The 20,568-nt window shown below is 38.7% G+C and overlaps 3 protein-coding genes across 3 annotated transcripts; 2 read left to right on the top strand and 1 right to left on the bottom strand.

Moving 5' to 3' along the window:
• The first annotated feature begins 437 nt into the window (after positions 1-437).
• mkrn1 (makorin, ring finger protein, 1) lies at positions 438-9,971 on the top strand. The gene is made up of 8 exons (XM_016443165.1): positions 438-513; positions 1,277-1,405; positions 4,266-4,477; positions 6,665-6,885; positions 6,966-7,180; positions 7,390-7,500; positions 8,447-8,591; positions 8,748-9,971. Exons 1-8 carry the CDS (start codon positions 440-442, stop codon positions 8,946-8,948), a joined length of 1,308 nt encoding a protein of 435 aa, XP_016298651.1. The 5' UTR covers positions 438-439; the 3' UTR covers positions 8,949-9,971.
• A 1,460-nt stretch (positions 9,972-11,431) lies between these two features.
• Positions 11,432-12,802, top strand: LOC107655606 (cat eye syndrome critical region protein 6-like). The gene has a single exon (XM_016443166.1). It carries the CDS (start codon positions 11,489-11,491, stop codon positions 12,674-12,676), a length of 1,188 nt encoding a protein of 395 aa, XP_016298652.1. The 5' UTR covers positions 11,432-11,488; the 3' UTR covers positions 12,677-12,802.
• A 2,315-nt stretch (positions 12,803-15,117) lies between these two features.
• On the bottom strand, positions 15,118-19,989 carry LOC107655604 (interleukin-17 receptor A-like). The gene is made up of 11 exons (XM_016443164.1): positions 19,634-19,989; positions 19,438-19,463; positions 19,200-19,346; positions 18,742-18,866; positions 18,530-18,656; positions 18,388-18,435; positions 18,105-18,259; positions 17,913-17,987; positions 17,746-17,818; positions 17,535-17,654; positions 15,118-17,308 (listed from the first exon to the last, which is right to left on the bottom strand). The coding sequence occupies exons 1-11, from the start codon at positions 19,735-19,737 to the stop codon at positions 15,915-15,917; spliced, it is 2,394 nt and encodes a 797-aa protein (XP_016298650.1). The 5' UTR covers positions 19,738-19,989; the 3' UTR covers positions 15,118-15,914.
• Positions 19,990-20,568: the final 579 nt, after the last annotated feature.

The raw sequence follows: 20,568 nt of genomic DNA, 5'->3' as shown, positions 1-20,568 counted from the left end.
TTTAATATCTTTAATATTTTATTCTCAATATTCACTCCAAAAAGTATCTGGACTCAAATTTGTGTACGATAAAATTAAGTACAAACTGTCCCCGATTTAGAAAAAGAACATTTGAATACATTCTAAAAAGTACAAGCATATTAACCGCCAAAAAAACAGGTAGGCTATAAATTTTATTTTTAGGGTATGTTGATAATGTATTAAATTTGAAGAGGTGTTTCCCCGACGTTTATTAGCAATTACTTTTATTGGAACGTTTTAGTAAGGCACCTGACTCGTGTTATGTCTTCGGTTTTCCGAAAACACCCGATTACGATGCGGTTTTTGTTTTCCGAAAACACTCGATCAAGTACGACGCATTCGGTTTTCCGAAAATGGCCGAGCACAGAACCGCCGCTTTCCGGAAGATCCGGGTGCTGGGGCTTCAACATAAACAGCAATGGCGGAGGCAGCGGCAGCGTCAACAGCGGCTCCAGCCGTTATCGGAGGCTGGACGAAGCACGTACCCTGCAGGTTAGTGAAAATCAGTCGAGGAACGCGGCTGTCGCAATATTAAACGGTCACAAATATAAAACGCAACCGCGTGTCCGTGTGTCGATGGCGAGGCATCGGATAGCGCCGCTGTCTTTGTGCTGAACTGGAGGAGTGTGTGTGTTTGTTGTTGTAACGCAGCGATCAGTACGACAGCAGCTGCTATTTGCGGTCCTTTCTTCCTCTGTCTGTGTGTGTTTATCTCGGCAACATCCGTGTTTGTGAAAAACAACAGGCACTGCATCAGCCACACATGGCAGTGAGTTTGACAGTAAAGAGTAGCCTATTCAAGGAAGCCATTAAAACACCTTGAATTTACCAGTTTGGGAAGCAGCCAATGTGTCAGTGTCAGCCTCGATGATTTATGTATATGAATTCATTTACCAAGCTTTATCCTAGTCCAGTCATGACTACAAAATAACCTTTTTATTTACCCACAAAATTGTAAAAAATGAAAGTAGGTATTTTTGAGATTTCAAACCCAAGTAATATGTAATGTTTACATTAGCACTGTTGTCCTAACATGCACATATGAAGGGTTATTTGGGTCAAGCTGTTTATACAGTAAATGATGTGGGTAGTGCATTATGAATCATAGCCATAGGCTTTTTAAGGCTCTGATGCTTATTAGTATGAGATGGATGTTGATCATTTTATGTTAGGATGCCATAAAGCAATCTATGTTCACGATGTGTATAACCCTAAGTGTTGTCATATCAAGCTCAAAAAAAACTTTTATTTGTAGGTATTTCATGCACGGGCTTTGCAAAGAGGGCGACAACTGTCGATATTTACATGACCTCAGCAGCTGCAAGCCAACCATGATCTGCAAGTTCTTTCAAAAGGGATGCTGTGCTTTTGGGGACCGGTGCAGGTAAGAGATACAATGATGAAATGTAAGACTTGAAACAAAATGTGCTTCAAAACAACCGCTGACTCTCTTAATTAGATCTGTGTAGATATTACATACCATCAAAGGTAATGTAATCTGTATTTCCGTGTTTGGGGCCGTAACACGTGAGTGTGTTTAAATGTAGTAGCGGTAAGCAAGGCTTCAGAGAAGTGTTGCGTGTTGCTTCATTACATACCCGTGATATCCGAGATGCAGAATTTTCTGTAAACAAATGGTTGAGTTTGTTGCTTTCTTAAAGGGATAGTTCACCCAAATTGAATATTCGGTCATAATTTTTTAATTCCTAAAGCTGTGTGAGTATCCTTTTGCTGCAAAGTATTATATTTTGAAGAGCATTTTTGCCCATAAACAACATTGGCTATCACTGACTGTCATTGTAAGTGGTCATACACATGACCTCAAATGAGGTCATACAGGTTTGGAGCGTCAAGAATTAAAATTTTTGCCTGAACTGTCACTTTAGGAGCTATTACAGGTCGAGTTGTGTTTGCATTATACGCATTTGTGCTACATTAATGTTGGCGTTTTCATACCTAAGCACACCAAGTGCACTCAAAAAGAAATGGCCTACAAACCGGCTGTTTACATTTGTGTTGTATTAATGCTGTCTGTAGACATATAAATGCCAAAACTAATGCAACACATTCAAATGGTCTGTTTGTAGGCCATTTCTTATTTTTAGGTGTTTAGATACCTTTAGAAACACAAACAAATGGCCTACAAACACCACCTTTAGCCATTGCAGTCAAATGCATTGGTGCTGGAAGCAGAGTAAAAAATTAGCCTGCGAGCCAGACAGTGTAGACAATGTTTGTCTCATATCTGTCTGCGGTCAAGTGTATCCCCATAGTAACTGCTGCCCCCAGCTCGGCAGTATGGGAATGTCTTTGTTTGCCGAGGCTGTTCTATGACAGTATTACATCTGACTGAGAGCTCCCTCTTGCTCGGCTTGAGAGGACTGTTTCCTGCCGTTACAGGGTCTTGAGCTTAAATATCTGATGTCTGGAGGCTAGATTGATGTCTGACAGAGTTGTATTGTCAGCAGATGTATAGGGAGGTGCAGTTATGTTTTTGTCCCCATATGGGGTTTACCGCATTATTGTTCCTGTGTGTTTTGCGAGGAAGGGGGGGTCAGCTTTCATTAAGTGTGTGTGTAGAAAGGGCCTCAGTGTATGCTTCATTATGGATGGATTCTTCTTTGCTGCTTTGTGTCTATCTCTGTCTCTTATTACATAACCCCAGTGTGTTAACATGCATCCCTCTCTCTCTCTCTCTCTCGCTCTCTGTCTCCTTCTGCTGCTGTTGCTACCGCCGTCAGGTTCATTCGGTTCATTCCGCCATTCTGCAGTAGCCACTTGTGCTTCCACCGCTGTGTCATTTATTTATGCGACCCCCACGTATAGGCCGACACACGTGCGCAAACACGCATTGGGCTAGAATAGGGCTGAATGACCCAAGAGGTTTGAGGATGGAGAGGTCTCTGGATGCTTAAGGAAAGCACTGAAGCGTGTTTTGATGGGGAATAAAGAGAAATATAAAGGTCAGATGCTAAACTATATGTTATGACAATGTCATCAGGCTTGTTAGCTATCTTAAATAATAGTATGCTATGAGTGCATGGCATATTTATTTATGTATTGGTTTCTTGTAATATTTTTGAGAAATTGTATTGTCATTCTTGTTTTAAGGACATATTTAAATTTAAATAATTGTTTTAATATTATTTTCTAATTAATTTATATTCAATTATTATTTATTTGATATTACTCAATAAATTGACTATTGTTTCTGCAGCTCAAATTAAAGTGAAAACAGCTAGAAATGAAAAAAATAAATGCATAAAAAAGGAATAGCAATGTGTACCTACAAGCAGATTTACAAAGTAAATAGTAAATACACAGCATGTACATGTAATTTTATATTACTCATTACTTATGAATAATGAGCAACTCATTACTTATTAGACTGTACCATGAACGCTGTTAAAAAAAAGTTAATTTTTTTAATAACATTGGTGAATCATACTTCTTAATAAAAACCTTGTAATTCCATCATTGCCGAATTACAATCATATCATTATCCTCTTGAGGAATTCAAATGGATTGGTTATTGTCTTAAACAATCATTTGTATGTGAAAGCTAGCTGTTCCTTACTAACAATTACGTTGTCTGAAACATTCCCTGAGATGCAAGCAACCCAACACTACATTTAAAACTTGTTCTTGTACACTAGTACGGTTGACTAGTTTACCTACATTTGTTTTCTTCTATTGTTTTTAGTCTCGAAATGATTAGCCATTGTGTTTTCATTAGCATGGTGAAGACTGCAGACAGTTTGCGCTGTAAAACCCACTCGGAAATGTTACGTATTTAAATGAATCGCTTCTGAAAGAGGCTAACTGCTGCATTATGAGTGTGAACAAGACATACTCACCATGGTAACCACACACAAGTCTTCAAGTTTGTGACTGTATCAGCGTGAGAAAAAAAAAATCACCAGTGGGGAAACACTCTGACACCTAAGACAGAAAAACACCCAGCCGCTTAATGATTATAAGGTGCTAAAGCCTGTCTAAAATAGTTTATCTAAGCACATTGTTTTAATAACAGCCAACACTCACTTAAATATGTTATTTCTGTGTATTTACACTAGCAAAAATGTAATTACATTTCATAACTACCACAGAGAAAGTTTTTTCATTTAGATGCTTTCATTTTAGAGAAACTACGTAGGCCTAGGGGTGCATTTTCATTGCATGGCTTACCTGCTGTATCAGTCCACATTTTATTGTATTTTCACTAAATTTGCATTGTGCCTCAGGTACGAACATACTAAACCTGCCAAGCAAGGCGAAGTCCCTAGTTCTAAGCCGCCGGTGCCGCTGACCGCTGCTCCCCTTGCTGCCACTCCTGAACCCGTGTCTGATGGGCCAGGTGGTACGACCGATGCCCAGGAGAAGCCCCAAGGCTTGGGGGCAGTGGACTGGGTCAATGCTGCCGAGTTCGTGCCAGGGCAGCCCTACTGTGGGAGGGGTGAGTGTAGCAGGGAAACATGTTCAGTTGTCACTGCCAAGACAATCTGTGAAAACACGGTGATAAGCCAGGCATTCAGTTTTCAATATGAAGGCTCTTTTACAATTAGGCTTTTATTTTATATCTATTTGTTTGACCAATGCTTTGGTTTGTCATAATAATGCTGTAACTGTTGTGGTGGTTACTGTTTTTGTGGCATGCTTCTTCAGTGGTGTTTACAAGAACCAAAGGAACTGATTTTCACTTCCTGGAAAATAAATTAGACAAAATGTATCTGGATTCTCTTACTCTGATTCCCAAGCAGGCTGGGTTTGAACTACTTTTCAATACATTTCTGTAAATAATTAAATAATTGATTGGTAACACAGTAAGTTTCAATTTGTTAACATTAATAAATGTTGTGAAAATATCGTATATTATTGTTAGTGCATGATGCATAACATAAGCTAACAAATTGAATCTTATTGTAAAGTTACATGGAAAGGGTGTTGCAGTTACATTGCATTTGGCAAGTGCTTTTATCCAAAGTGAGTACATTCAAGTTACACATTTTATCAGCATGTGCATTGAACTGCATTCCTTGGGTATCGAAACCATGAGCTTGGGATGAACACCAAGGAATGCTGTGCCGACACACAACGTGAAGCCATCGCTAAACCTAAAAACGGGGGTAAAATTACTGCAACATGATGAAGAAAAAAATGCCACTGTTCAATAAAAAAAATTGCATTTATAAACAGGAATTCTTCTGTGTAGTAATGTTGTTATTGTAAATGAAAACAAACTATTTTATTTCAGGTTTATTTCAATTAAATAAAATGATTTTAAACTATACAAATTATACGGGGGAAACTTTAGAAAATTACTAAAACTGAAATAAAAATAAATGCTAATTGTAAGAAATCTAAATAAAACGAAATGACAAAAGCACATAAATTTGACTTTAAAATTACATTCAAAATGTAAATGAATACTATAATATATAAATAATACTAAAATAACACTGCCGTGTCGTAATGTAGCTCATTAACTGTAGGCTTTTTACAGTTGCCAAGTCTTATAGAATGTTTGGCCACAGGTGTGCATTTATCGCCATTTCATGACTACTTCAAATGTGGCACATACGATCAGAACTAGCCGTTTTATAATGCATAAATAATCAGCCCCCTCACTAAACTTGGACTGACCCTGCACACGCAGCAGAGCTCAAGCTGTGCTCTACCAGTGTGCTCTCTTGTTCTTGTTGGCCCAGACCCACTTACATTGTTCTTAAAGGGTGACTTCATCAGCAAAGAGCTGAAGGAACAGTGCTGTTTCTTTCCTTGTCTTTGGGTGGCGGCACAAAACTCCTACGTTCAGGAAAGCAGGTGCTTTTCTTCCAGCGTTTACTGTGGTAGACCACATTACGAAACCGCCAAATACGTCAATAAATCTTGCCGGTTCTTTATTTCAAATTTCTTTCAGGTCATTTATGTCTGAAAATCTGAAGGACTGATTTTTTTTTCAAATAATTTCTGTCATTTGTGGTGTCGCCTTTAGATTGTAAACAAAAAGATTGGTATTCTTCAGCCTACACCACAATAACGTGGTTGATTTTCTATCCCTATCCCAGGAACTTGGTCTTTAAACCTTAAAGGGTTAGTTCACCCAAAAATGAAAAATTCTGTCATTAATTACTCACCCTCATGTCATTCCAAACCCGTAAGAACACAAATTAAGATATTTTTGATGAACTCCGAGAGCTTTCTGATCCTCCATAGACCACAATGGAACTACATACAAAAATAAAGGCTTTATTCAACGATTTCTTCTCTTCCAGGTCAGTCCTTCTATTCTTCGTGATACTCTCGTGAATGGCGAAGAAATTGTTCAGTAAAGTAATTATTTTTTTCTTTGCACACAAAAAGTATTCTCGTAGCTTCGTAAAACGGTTGAAACTGATGTCACATGGACTATTTTAAGGATGTCCTTACTACCTTTCTGGGCCTTGAATGTGTCAGTTGCATTGTTGTCTATGCAGGGTCAGAAAGCTCTCGGATTTCATCAAAAATATCTTCATTTGTGTTCAGAAGATGAACGAAGGTCTTAGGGGATTGGAATGACATGAGGGTGAGTAATTAATGACAGAATTTTCATTTCTAGGTGAACTATTCCTTTAAAATCATTCCTCTTTTGTTCCCTCTGCAGCTGACCCAGTGCCGCTTGAGGGGCCTGGACCTCTCATCGAAGAAGAGTACGAGAAAGAACTAGCTAACAAAGAAATGAAGAAACAGCTTTGCCCGTATGCCGCTGTCGGCGAATGTCGCTATGGCCTCAACTGCGCCTACCTCCACGGAGACGTTTGCGACATGTGTGGCCTACAGGTTCTCCACCCTTCCGACTCCTCTCAGCGCTCGCAACACATCAGGGTGAGTACGGAGTTGACATCCTGTTCTCAGACTCTTTTGAACGTTTCAGAGTAAAATCTCATATTGTTTGTTAACGGCAGGCCTGCATTGAGGCTCACGAGAAGGACATGGAAATCTCGTTTGCCATCCAGCGTAGTAAAGATATGATGTGTGGCGTGTGCATGGAGGTGGTGTTCGAGAAAACCAACCCCAACGAACGCCGTTTCGGCATCCTCTCCAACTGCAGCCACTGTTACTGCCTCAAGTGCATCAGGAAATGGCGGAGCGCCAAGCAGTTCGAGAGCAAGATCATAAAGTAAGACCATCCATAAAGTAAGATAATTACACATGTATTAAGTTGAATAGGATTCTGGGGAGATGATCTTTAATCACTTCAAATACTATGATCGTTAGCTTAGGATTATTATCGCTAATTGTAATTGTCCACCTCTTCTTTTAAAAATCAGTGCTGGTATAAAAGGAAGAACCATATTTTTAGTAACAAATTAATGTGTTCCTAATCAGGTCCTGCCCAGAGTGTCGAATAACATCGAACTTTGTCATACCAAGCGAATACTGGGTGGAGGACAAGGAGGAGAAGCAGCAACTCATTCAGAAGTACAAGGATGGCATGGGGTACACAATTGAGAATGTTTCTGATTAAAGTAATAGTTAAATAGTAATAGTTAAGTAATAAATAGGCTAAGTCATAATTAAATTCTGTCATTTACTCACCCGAATGTCGTTTGCCTTCTATGGAACAAAAAGATGACTTTCTGAAGAGTATTCTGGCCACTCTTGTCCATTTAATGAAAGTAAAGGGTGATGGGACTGGGACAAAAATGACAAAATATGCAGCATTTAAGTTTTTTCCCATGACTAATGCACTATATTACAGATCTTCTGAATTCATACTATAGCTTTGTGTGATAAACAGACCAAAATTTAAGTCGTCATTCCTTGAAAATCTTCCCCTCTGCTGTAGCTCTCATATCAGATGTAACAGCAATAATCTTTGGTTCGAATTTGACATTTGGTCATGATAAATGCAAGAACCAATTTTGTTGACCTTAGTGGTGTTAAATGGCATTTACAAGCCATTTTTGAACTCATGCAGGTGTTGTAGTCCTTTTGTGTTAACATGAAAGTCAATAAATGACAGAATTGTAATTTTGAAGTGAACTGTACTTTTAAAAGGATAGTTCACCCAAAAATTTTAATTCTGTCATTAATTACTCAATCTCATGTCATTTCAAACCCGTAAAACCTTCGTTCATCTTCGGAACACAAATTAAGATATTTTTGATTAAATCCGAGAGCTTTCTGACCCTGCATAGACAACAATGCAACCGACACGTTCAAGTCCCAGAAAGTTAGTAAGGACATCGTTAAAATAATTTAATTTTATGAATCTACTGGAATACGTTTTGAACTTTATTCAACAATTTCTGAGGGTGAGGGTGAGTAATTAATGACAGAATTTTCATTTTTGGATGAACCATCCCTTTAGGGCCAAAGCATTATGAAGCATTTTTGTGATCCATTTGTTTAGCTAATCAGTTTTGTCCATCTTCTTACCCAGGAGTAAACCATGCCGATATTTTGATGAAGGCCGTGGGACCTGTCCGTTTGGAGCCAACTGCTTTTACAAGCATGCCTTTCCTGATGGGCGTCTGGAAGAGCCTCAACCCCAGAGGAGACAGACCGGCTCCAACGGAAGAAACCGGGTAAAGCTTCTACTGAAGCCTTACGGCTATTTTCTCCCAACGTTGGTGCCAAACTGAAAATTCTGTTGCGTGAAAGCATATCGTATTTACTTAATGATGTGCAACGAATTCGATCATTGGCACTCGATTGAGCCATTAATGGAATCTGTGTTGCAGAACTCCAGACGGACGCCACTCTGGGATCTTTTCGACGAGCGGCAGAATAGCGATAACGAAGACGAGATGGTGACGTTCGAGCTCAGCGAGATGCTCCTCATGCTTCTGGCTGCCGGAACCGACGATGATGTCACAGACTCCGAAGATGAGTGGGACTTGTTCCATGAAGAGCTGGACGATTACTACGAGCTGTACCTATAGCAGGCCTCTTTCCATCCATCGCTAACGCCCTCCTAGACTAACCCTTGTCCCTGTTTACTCTATTTCTATCCCTATTAGAGACTAGACAGAACTGTCTTGTGTGACTGATGGGCAGTAGCGTCTTTTTTCCCCTGTGTTGTGGCAGTGCCTTTCAGCAGGCCATTAAAACAATGAATTCATTTCAGATTCAATAAATGAATACAAAACACGTCAAAAGACATAAAAAATAGCCCTTGTGCTAAAAAATATGTTCTAGAAAGCCTTCTCCATTCTGTGAGTCTGTCCATGTCAGGTTAATGTACTAGAATAAGTATAAAGAGCAAAAACAAAAGTAATTTAAAAAATTGCAAGAAAGGACACTAAGTTATGTATAAAATTGGAAAGCTATAGCTAACAAACCTGACCGAGTTTATCTCAGGTGTGGGTTTGACATGTTTATTATTGACTGTGAGGATACAGCAACTGTGTATGACTTCACAAACTGGTGGCTGTTAATGCTTCTGATATTTTTGAAATATCCCTCTTCTCATGCACTGATTCTGACTGGGTGGGAGGTGGTGGTGGTGGCGGGGAGCTTCCTGGATGTCACAAATGCACTCGTCAACATTCACACGGACAACTCGTGTAACATTTATCCCTAAATGTTTTGTTCCTCACTATTAAATTATCCACCGAGTTGTTTTTTTTGTACTTGTTTAGCTGTAGCTGTGGTATCCCATGGGAAGTCCCTACAAACTGAGTGCGCCGATGATTTGTGAATCTGGACTCCCAAAAGCCGACTTAAATGCATTCAAATATGAAGCTGAATGTTCATCAGTTTACCTGTCTATTAATTGTAAATCTGTTTTGCTTCAGTGAATATTGCATATTAAGCTCAGCTGGCAGTAGTCAAACCACAAACACCCAATTGTTATTCGGTTCTTGTCGAACTTGGTTGATATGCATATGTTTATACAGAAATGTGCTTGTTTTCTATGGTTCAGAACCATCCAATGTAACTTGAAATTAAAGTTTATTATCAAATTATTACATGTCTGTGGGTTTATATGTAAATGTTACTGACAGATTGGTAATATTTAGCCTTAGCGGTTTGGAGATAAAGTATTCAGGGCATTTCAGTTGTCTCTGCAGTTCTGTGTGTAATGGAGAATAGCCTGCTGTCATGGTATTTAATTTAGCAGTTATGCCAGGGGCTTATTGGTTAAAAAAAAATCTTATTCATTTTGGCTTTAAGTATATTATGGTATTGTTTTTTTTTTTTTTGTAAATGAAAGTTATACCTGCAACAAACCTTTAGAAATACTGTAGATGGTTTAAAATCTTTTATAAATCAGCACTAAGCACAGCCGACACACAGTGTAACAAACTGCAGCATTTTTGTAATGAAACAATGCTCGGACTCTGATAACTATAATGTTCATACTAGGCTTCTGATGTTCTACATCAGGCTTCTGTGAGTGATTATGCTTGAATGCACATCATCTTCAAGACAAATGTGATTGTCTATAAAAACACTGCTTTGGTGAAGCCTTTTGCATTTTACTTGTTTTGCATTTTTATGGAAACCGTTTTGTGAAATTCACATCATATCATCAACTTTATTCTTATTTTATATATTCGTATCTACATTATCTTTCCAGAAACAAAGCATCTTTGAATAAAATAAAAAAGGACGTTTTGCAGGTTTTATTCTGTGATTGCCCCCTTTTCATAAATTATTAGAATTACTACTAATAAAATTTTAAAATATATATATTTTAACCATGGCTTCACCAAGTAGACCTATCTATTATCTTGTTAAACATAATATTCATTTATTTAGTAAATTATAAGGTAATTCATACCTTCCAATTTGTCACATTTCAACATTTAATTCAAATTTTCAACGTTTGAATTAAAACTAAAATCGTATTTCATTGTCTTTTAAATTATAATTTTAGCAGTATATTCTAAGGTAACTTACAGATAAGAAAAAGTTTACTGTAGCATTTTTATATTCTTCTTCCATTATTATTTTTTAATTTGATGTACAAATTGCGAAGACCAAAATTAACTTGCAATAAAAACGCTTTTACTTTCAACAATTTACCTTCCACAAGCACTCAAAAAATGAATAGAGGACCAAAGTATAGGCTACTAAATTAAATAACGCAATCAGTAATGACATGACCAATTTAGGCCTATTTAGCAATATTCTAAGTACATCTTTACTATTAAATCGACGTAGGCTAGTCTATATCATTAGGAAAACTTAAGACAGCTCTTATTAATGCGGAAAAACGACAACGTTAAAAGAAAAAAAGCGCAGCACTAGACTATATTTATAAACGGGAATATGAAATGTTTGAAACATTAATTTATGTTTTAACGAATATCGGATTCGTTGATTTAATCAGTTCATTATTTATCAGTTTTAATTTGGAGGGAATGGTAAGTGCGCATTCCATTCCACCGCAATTCCATAACGGGATTTCCTCCTCTGCCCCCTTGAGCGGCTATCATTACACTAGCAGAGCCAAAACAAGTCGGGAGGAGAAGGCATGAATACAATGACTGCTGAAATCATAAAAGACATCTCCCAGCCCGACTCACCTGTCTCCTCAGCACCAGAAAACGGACAGCTGTTGTTCATCCGAAGCGTCGCGTCCAGGAGGGACACGCAGACCACCAGCGGCAGCGCCAACCTCGAGGAGGGCAGCTCCCAGCCCCTGGTCTCCTCCTCAGCCACAGCTCAGCCTCAGTCTTACACCATGACATCGGGCGAATTCATGCAGTCCACCCCTCTGTTCGTGCAGAGGTCTAATAAGAACCTGTTTTATAAGATCCTGTGTTTCCTCGTGCTCGTTCTCCAAGGAGGCATGCTGGATTTCTACCTCATCATCTTCACGGATCTCTACTGGTGCTCGTGGATAGCCACGGATCTGGTGGTTATATCAGGATGGGCGATCTTCTTCATGAAAAACGCCAGGAGTAAGAGAGAACGAGCTTGTGGTTTCCATCAGAAGAGCTCCATCTTTGGATGCAACCTCGGGGAGTTCACCTTTGCGTACCTGGCATGGCTCATCTACGTGATCGCATCCACCCCAAAAGTGGTGCTCGTTTTGGAAACGTCCATCCTGGATCTGATCGCCCTGAAGGTGCCATTTGGCATCACCGGGTTTAAAATAACCATGCTGCTGTGCGCGCCTTTGCTTTACTGCCTCATCAACTCCATCATTGAAGATCCCAACGGCGCCACGCGCTTTCGTTCCCAAGGCTGCTTCATGAGCACCTGCTTAGACATCCTGGACAGCTTCACGCTGGTGGAACTGCTCCTTAAAAACGAAATCCCCAACATATACCTTAGGTACACGGTTATATCCGTGTATTTCATCGCACTGGGCGTTCCAGTTGTTTGGCTTTACGAGTTGACGGCCTCAGAGATGAACTGTCGCTGGATATGGGCGAGGTTCTTCACCGGCGTGCTGCTCAACGCACCGCTCTTGGGGGTCAGATGTTTCCTCGTCTTTGTTTACAAAACGCCCATATCGGTTTTCATGTTCAAGAACATCTTCTTCTTGGGGTGTAAGTGCCTGGAGCTTGTCGAACAGTGCATGTCCTCAAGAGGTGTCCGGAGGTTTGCACGTGGACGCGGGGGCAACCCAGCCCAGTTCTCCCACTGCGTTTCCGAAAACGACATGTGTCCTCACGGCTATGTGAACACGCTGGCTGTCAATACTCAGTCGTAGATGCTCATTAGGGACTGGCGTTGACCGGAGGCCACGTACTACACAGTGTGCATCAGCCCTTTTAAAGGGAGGTACTACAGATGCTAACATTCCTTTCATTTTAATCAAAATACTGATAAAAACACACAAACCAATTAATAAAATGTATTGTGACGATACTTTGTAAAAGTACGTATTATGAGGTTTACTCTTAAAAATAAAGGCGCTTAAAAGGTTCTTCACAGCGATGCCAGAAGAACCATTTTTGGTTCCATCCAGTCAAAGAACCACCTCTTTCTTACCTTTTTATAATCTGAAGAACCTTCTTTCGCCACAAAGAACCTTTTGTGAAACAGAAAGGTTCTTCAGATGTTAAAGGTTCTTTATGCAACCATTTAGACAAAAAAGCTTCTTCTATGGCATCGAGAAGCACCTTTATTTTTAAGAGTGTATTTTAGAATTATAAAAAAATAGTTTGTTTATAACGTCTTAACAGTTTGCTAATTGGGGCGAAAATTACTGACAGAAATGCAGTGTGCAAAATTAGCTATCATGTAGGCTAATTAGATTTTCACAGGTGTGCATAATAGAACTAGTGAACTCCACAAAATAATGTGTATATGTGACTAACTCAGTGGTTGCTAATTGTCAGACTTGTTTGCAAAAGGTTGTTCATTTAGCAAATGAATAAAACACCTACAAAACTCTGACAATTACCAACAAATGCAACATTAGGATTCTGTTCAAAACATGAAAAATTAGGTTTATTAGCTGTTGGCCTAAATCCAAAATATCATTTGTGTGAGACATGCCCGAAATAACTGATTTTACATTATGTACTTGGTGTATGTGACATAAAATCATAATAATTCAATGTTTATGACAATATTAGCCAAATCTAATCAAAACATTGGCCTAGATTTATGCCTGTGGTACCTCTCCTTATGAACTCCCTGTCGTTCTCCTCCACTCTCAACAGGTGCTACAACCAAACCACTCGATGTGCCAATGAAAAACATTCCCACCTGTGGCCTCTGCAGTATATACTTAATGTATTGGGATGTGACTGTCAACCAGTGCTTATATGGCGATACGAGAATCTTTGATTTGCACTTGTTTTGTGAGGCACTTTAATTCAGTGTGAGGACTATTCAACTGAGAAGTTATAAGTGCAATGTTGTATCATTTATTTTCTATGTAAAAATGTCCTTAACTGACAGTAGGCTAATGTAGACACATGTTTATAGTGTTTTCAGACACCTTGTCAAGAGATGTTCCTAAATGCACTTGTCAAAAGTGTAAATATGCCTTGTGACTTGTTAGGCTTGGTGTACACTTCAAATTGTGAATGTGATGTAGCCCTTTCCTATTTGAAATACTTTTGTCAGTGGCAATGGTACTTAGGAATGGTAAATTGCTGAACGGTGTATGATATGGATTCATAATGTACCTTGATGTAATAATAGGCTACTTTAAGCATAGAATCTGTAACTGTAATCCATCTTTAATGACCAGACTCCATTGCTGGTCCCAACCAGCCATATTACCATCATCAGTTTGTACAAGACTACCTCTCTTTACAGAACCTCATGGTTGAAATCATAAACCAGTCAGTTTACCTGCTCAATTCCAGATGATGTATTATTCATGCCAATAAATAAGGTATGAGTATCACAATTAATAACATTTTGACCAACCATGAATAGTGTTATAGTGCTGACAGACAGATTGCGAATGGACATCATCCATTAATACTACACGCAGTGCATCCATGTCTAAATCTAAATATGTGTATTTCCAAGCTCATTAGTTACACTAATATTTACACCAGGAACTTGAACAAATATGTCAAAGCTTAATATCCATGTTTCTCACTCCAATTCTCCACCTTAAAAGGACAGTTCATCTAAAATGGAAAATTCGGACATAATTTATGCACCCTCATGTCATTTCAAACCTGAATGACTTGCTTTCTTTTGTACAACACAAAAGAAGACATTTTAAAGAATGTTCTTGTGCATATAATGAAAGTCAGTGGGGTCCAAACAATGTTGGTTTGGACCCCATTGACCTTCATTGTAAGGACAAAAACATTTTTCAAAATATCTTCTGAAGAAATAAATGCATCCAGGTTTAGAGTGACATTAGTGTGAGTAATATTCATTTTTCGGTGAGCTGTCACTTTAACTGTGAGAAGCAAGCTTGTCCTGTCACTTTTTCAGTTTTAAAACAGAGTATTATATATGCTAGTCCAACATGTAATTACTAACAAATGTGCATCCTATTCTAACATATTATTACTCTTGTGCTTTGAGGATTGGGGTACAGGGTGAGCTAAACGTGTTAAATATGCAGGCCAAAAGTGCATTATGGGATTTTTGTGCCTCATTGCGCAGTATTTAACCTGACAAATATACCACAGGATACTACGCATGTTTCTTAAACTACAGGTTTTAGTGTATGTACGTAACCTTTTGATAAGGAAAGCGACTTCCAACCCCACCTCTCTCTATTTATCCACATAAATGTTTTACAGAGAATTTTCTTACAAGGGCTTTAGTTTGCAATTTAAGTTATGTTTACATAAGACATTATTTGCACTGCAACAGCTGCAAGGGTCTGGAAGCATCCTGGTTAAATTGGTTAAAAATTATTTGTAGTCCAAAGTTGGATGAAATTTGATGCAAGCAAAGTGATTGTTTAACTAAATTAGAGTAAAAAGCACACGACAGAAGATTACCAAAGAATGCTGCTTTATAAATTTACTTATACAATATTATATACAAACTTCCATAGATGGTTATAGCTGTTAAACTGGAATGAACAATTTAAAAAATAGTGCAATACAACAAAACATTTAATATAAGCAATTAATATGAAAAAACAATACAAATGTAACACTGCAAGCCCAACCAAATTACTTAGACTTGTGTTCAGTAGCTAAACATAAGCTTAAAATCATGTGATGTGCTGTTCTATATCAAGCTGTTTAACAAGGTACTTGTTCTGCTCCACAGTAAAAGTGAACCGATCACACTCTTGTGTTTACGTCTAATTATTTATGATAAATATATAACATGTAATCACTTTTAAAACAGCTGATTATTGAACTCGTCCATCTAGTCTGTTTCTAGTCTGTTGACACAAATAGTTTGAATGTTTTAGGAGTGACGACCAACCACAGACTGTTCAAGAACATCCTGCCACAGTGCTACAGCACACTGCAAATGAAAAAACAGCCAAAAGACGCACAAGAAATTCAGATCTCCATAGGGTTGGTGCAGAAACCAGAAGAGATCGGGCTGTTCAAGAAGAGGTCCATTTGTAACTTGGCCAGAGAGGAAAGGTCTTGTTGAAACTTGGGGTCCTCCCTCACTGTGGAATACCTGGAACCATATCCCTGATCGGACCCTCGTGATGGTCTCGTCTCAGAAGCACACTCCATTTCACTTTCCTCCATCTCCACTGGCTGGGACATATCCATCTCCTGATACAGATGGAAGCTGTCCTCCATTGATGGTGGAGGTGCTATCAAAAAGCACTTTCTGCTGTCCGTCGGACAGTTATCTGATGGTTCCCCCATTGGAAACGCAAAAGGAGGATGTGTGGTTTCCACTGGTCCTGGTTCAGCGAGGAGACAAGGGTAAATTTGTGGGTCCATTGGTGTCCCAATACCAGTCACGCTGGGTAATTCAAGAGGACGTTCCATTGCTGGATAAAAGGAAAGTACTTCGCTGTGCTCTGGCTGGACTCTTGGATTAATAATCATCACGGACGACTCTTCAGGGTTCTCTTGAATTTGGGGAATTACAGCACAGACGCTTTGGGACTCTTGATTGATGTCTACCTTCTTCACAAGAATCGGGAGTCCGATGTTTAGCACGGGTGTTAACTCATATATCGGCTGCATGGGCATCTCAAGAAGTCGATCAGCTTCCCCTCTCACTTCCTCCTCGCTGGTCACGCACTCTTTCTCAAACCAGTCTGGATTCTTCATTTGGTGCGCCTGGAATGCTTCGATTGCGTTCCTCAAGGCTTCGCCCGAGGGGCAGTTGAAGTACTCGTCCTTTCCGATACCCTCGATACAGTGCTTCACTCCCTGCTGATACTTCTCCACATCGAGGATACGGAAATAGAGCTCCTCGAAATGCTTCATCAGCTTATATTTGACCATAATGTCAAACATAGACGGCACATCGCCTTCGCTGCTTACGTCGTCAAAGTAAGCCACCAAATACTTCCCGTAGGAAGCCGGACGCTGCATATCAGGTGTAATCAGCTGAAGGGCGAGAGTCAGCATATCACTGACCGGAGAGCACACGTCTTCCCGGAGGAGGATGCGAGGCTCTCCACACATCGCCCCCCACTTGGCTTGCACTCCTCGGGAACAAAGGACCAAGATCTTGTTGGACGACTGCTCAATCTGTCGCTTTTTTTCTTCAAGCCACTGTAGCCGGCCAATGGTGCCGAGCCAAGTCGTGTCAAGTAGGTCTAGCACAACCTCAATGCCGCATTTGGCCCGCAGGAAGGCGCAAAGCTTCAGGACTATGTCTGTGTAAAGGGGATGATCTCTGGAGTAGATGATTAATACAGATCGAGGACCGGATGAAACTGGCGGTTCTAGAGGTGCTTCTTCCTTTGGCTTTTCTTCACCTGAAATAAAATCATTTCAAAAGTTAGAAGCAGGGATATTCCTTGAAAATGATTATTTACTGCATATTAGATTATTATTAGATTAGAGTATTATTTCAGTCCTAGCACTGTCTGGGTGGCTAACCACAGGAAGTTACTCTTGAAAGACATCACTGCTACTGTTGTATAACACGATTAAAATCAGTCTTTGAAGATAAAAATACCCATCTTAAATGTCACTGCTTACCTTTCAGGGGTTTTCTGCAGCGCAAATAAATAGCACAAATACCAACGGCACAAATTAAGAGACACAATCCAACACAAATGATCCAGAGTGCTGAGTTGTTCTCAGGAGGGCTTGTTGGTACTGTGGAACATATATAAAATGAGTAAAGTTGTATTACGCTTTTTACATTCATTTTCACTAATTCAAAAGGTGAAGCTGTTTCCATACACACCAGGACCACATATGTTAAAATTGTGATTCTTTCGACGACAGTCATTGCCACACTTCCGGAAAAATGGCTGGATCTAAAAAGGAAAAAAAGCACTATTAAATCAATACAGAATTGTTTTATCTGTAATATTATTTTATGCTGTAATGTGTTTCTTTAAGCCTACACACCTGAACATCAAAATTACAGCATGTACGTGGCCAGTTCTCCAGGTCATATTTCACATTTAGTAATGGCTTGCTCTCCTAAACACACCAAAAAACACCCTTTGAAAACAGTTCTGCGCAGTTTTATGTGCAGCAGAGTCATATTATCCAGCCATTTGGATATATTTAAATAGACAAACAGATACAATGCCTTACATTATAAAGAGTCTTCATTTGGGTGTCCCTGTTGCATGTCAGAAAAACATTGTATTTTTCTACGTTCTCTCCAGGATTAAATGCAACATACAGAGTATCCTTGCCATTCACATCTGTAGACCTTCCTACAGTAATATTGGGCTGCCATGTATGCCCTAAGAGAAAAGTCAAACCAAGTGCAGAAGTGCATGCATACTTTAATACTTAACTTAAGCACTCAGGGTTTCTAGGTATCACCTATGTATCTGATTATGGTAAACCAGTAAATAAGCTCTTCTCTCACCTCTTTCAAAACAGATTTTGGTCGTTTGCATCAAAGGATCGTCACAACCTATGGACACAGATCGAAACTGAGGTATCATTCTGAATATAAATGGTCGTGTGGAAATATTTGAACAAAGAATTTTGTTTAATTTGTCACTTACCTGGAACATTAACCTTTCTGTAGATATTGTAACTTGTGTGTTGTAAATTTGGCTTGGGAAGGCTGGAGACGGTCACTACATATGTGCTGTCTGGATCTACTACAACTTTATCCAAAGAAAAAGACCACTAGAATAAAATAGATCATACATTAGTATTTGTGAAAATAAAAATAATACAAATGCAAACAAACAAATAAATAAATCAGTCTTGCCTTTGTGCCAGCACTATTTCTCATGGACTTAAAAGCATTGAGGAACTTGTAATGAACACACAGATGTTCGTTGGTGGATGACTTCATCACACCAAGCTCTGTTCCTTTCAAGTGAATTATGCTTCCTGCGAGAAAAAAAAAAAGGATTATTTAACTTTGATGACTACAATCTGGTCCCAACTGGGAGATAAATGCTTATTGAAATACAAAATTAAAATTAAAATAAAGAGTCCTTTTATCCCACCATTAAATATGGCACTGTTTTAGTATTGGTGCACACATTTAGTAATGTAATTTCTTCATCATGAATTCCATCATCATTTTTAATACAGTAGAATATAGGTATAAATGTATAGATTAAAATTGTCTATTAAAAGTGATTTTTTCCCCCAGAAACTAAATGGATTTTTACATAATGTAACATATCAGGCTAATCTGAAAATGCATAAGTAACCCACCATCATCCTTTGCTTTCCATTCTGCCACAATCACTGGTTCCAAATCACCTTTCATATTGCTTCTTACATCAACATACACTGTTAAATCATCTGGCCCACTAGGAGTGAAATTTGAAGGAATGAGCCATTCTTTATACATGCAATTATCTGTGAGGAAAAATAATCAAACCTCAGTCAAAATATAGCCCACAATAATAATAATAAAAGAATACTGATACTGAAGAAAAACAGGACTTACTGAACTCTGCTGTGCACTGTACTTTCGAGAGAGAGAGAGAGAGAGAGAGAGAGAGAGAGAGACGAAATATAACCCTCATGCAAAACTTAAACCCCCCAAAAGGGCCACATATCAGTGTCTAAATAAACACATTTAACATATAAATAAATATTTAACACTTTTTTGGTATCTAATGGACTTTATGTATTATCTTACCTCTTGTGTACAGTTCAGAGAGCGCCCATCATCCACAAGTCTGAGATTTAGTACTACAGGTATGAAGGTGAAAAACACAGCACCTCTCAGGTACAAGAACTTCATGATTCGCCTTTTAACCTACATAAACCTCACTAAAGCTGAATGAATACTCGTTTTAAAACAAGTTTTTAATAGACGACTAAGATCGACAACGACAAAGAGTACGGTAAACAAGGTGGCGTAGGTGCAGGAAACAGCCGACCTAAAAAAGCTTCCTGGAATTATTGTAATATGCAAAGCAGTGACTCACACCTAGTGTATTTAGGAAACGCTGTCTGATTATGTCGCGTCGCGTCATGGCTGAAGATGCGAGATTATGCAACGCCAAGGAACCAAGCATAATATGGCAGATGATGAGTGCCAACACGACTTCATACTAGAAAAAGAAAGGATAAAAAGGTATGAATGAATGGATTAATGGATGAATGGATTAATGGATGAATGAATGTTAAAACCCTTGTATAAAAGTAAAGCAGCACATCTGTATTAAACTGCGGTACCTTTTTATTTTGTTTGCATAATTTAAACGGTGCATTTCCAAACTTTCTCTTTCCACACGAGGGCGCTACTTCCCCATTGTATGTAGGCCTGTTTATCAATCTGTTAAAAATAGTTTGTTTCTAGTTTTCGTATGTAAATATAAGCAAATACAATTATAGATATTAGTAGCCTATACAGATATCAGTCCTGATAAATGTGGTAATATAGTAAGGAAACAATATTTATTTGTATGGAAATATACATAGAACTCTAAACAAGTCTTGCTTACCTATTATGCCAAAATCCTGAAATTAAAATATTACAATCTTTTTTCACATTATAACACATCTGTGCAACACGGAGGCAGCATTTTCTTTATAAATAAATATATATATATATATATATATATTATTA

Source organism: Sinocyclocheilus anshuiensis, unplaced genomic scaffold (genome assembly GCF_001515605.1).
Source record: "Sinocyclocheilus anshuiensis isolate Anshui unplaced genomic scaffold, SAMN03320099.WGS_v1.1 scaffold916, whole genome shotgun sequence".
NCBI lineage: Eukaryota > Metazoa > Chordata > Actinopteri > Cypriniformes > Cyprinidae > Sinocyclocheilus > Sinocyclocheilus anshuiensis.
Note: the sequence above shows the minus strand (reverse complement) of the source record. Positions and strands in the feature narration are given on the sequence as shown.

Excerpts from the sequence above, each read along its gene's own strand:
- mkrn1 (XM_016443165.1), top strand. The coding sequence starts at position 440 with ATGGCGGAGGCAGCGGCAGCGTCAACAGCGGCTCCAGCCGTTATCGGA. Across the intron at positions 6,886-6,965 it reads AGCGCTCGCAACACATCAGG|GCCTGCATTGAGGCTCACGA; the intron begins GTGAGTACGGAG and ends TGTTAACGGCAG. Across the intron at positions 8,592-8,747 it reads GCTCCAACGGAAGAAACCGG|AACTCCAGACGGACGCCACT; the intron begins GTAAAGCTTCTA and ends TCTGTGTTGCAG.
- LOC107655606 (XM_016443166.1), top strand. The coding sequence starts at position 11,489 with ATGAATACAATGACTGCTGAAATCATAAAAGACATCTCCCAGCCCGAC.
- LOC107655604 (XM_016443164.1), bottom strand. The coding sequence starts at position 19,737 with ATGAAGTTCTTGTACCTGAGAGGTGCTGTGTTTTTCACCTTCATACCT. Across the intron at positions 18,657-18,741 it reads GAAATAGTGCTGGCACAAAG|TGGTCTTTTTCTTTGGATAA; the intron begins GCAAGACTGATT and ends ATTTTATTCTAG. Across the intron at positions 18,260-18,387 it reads CAAAATCTGTTTTGAAAGAG|GGCATACATGGCAGCCCAAT; the intron begins GTGAGAGAAGAG and ends CTTTTCTCTTAG.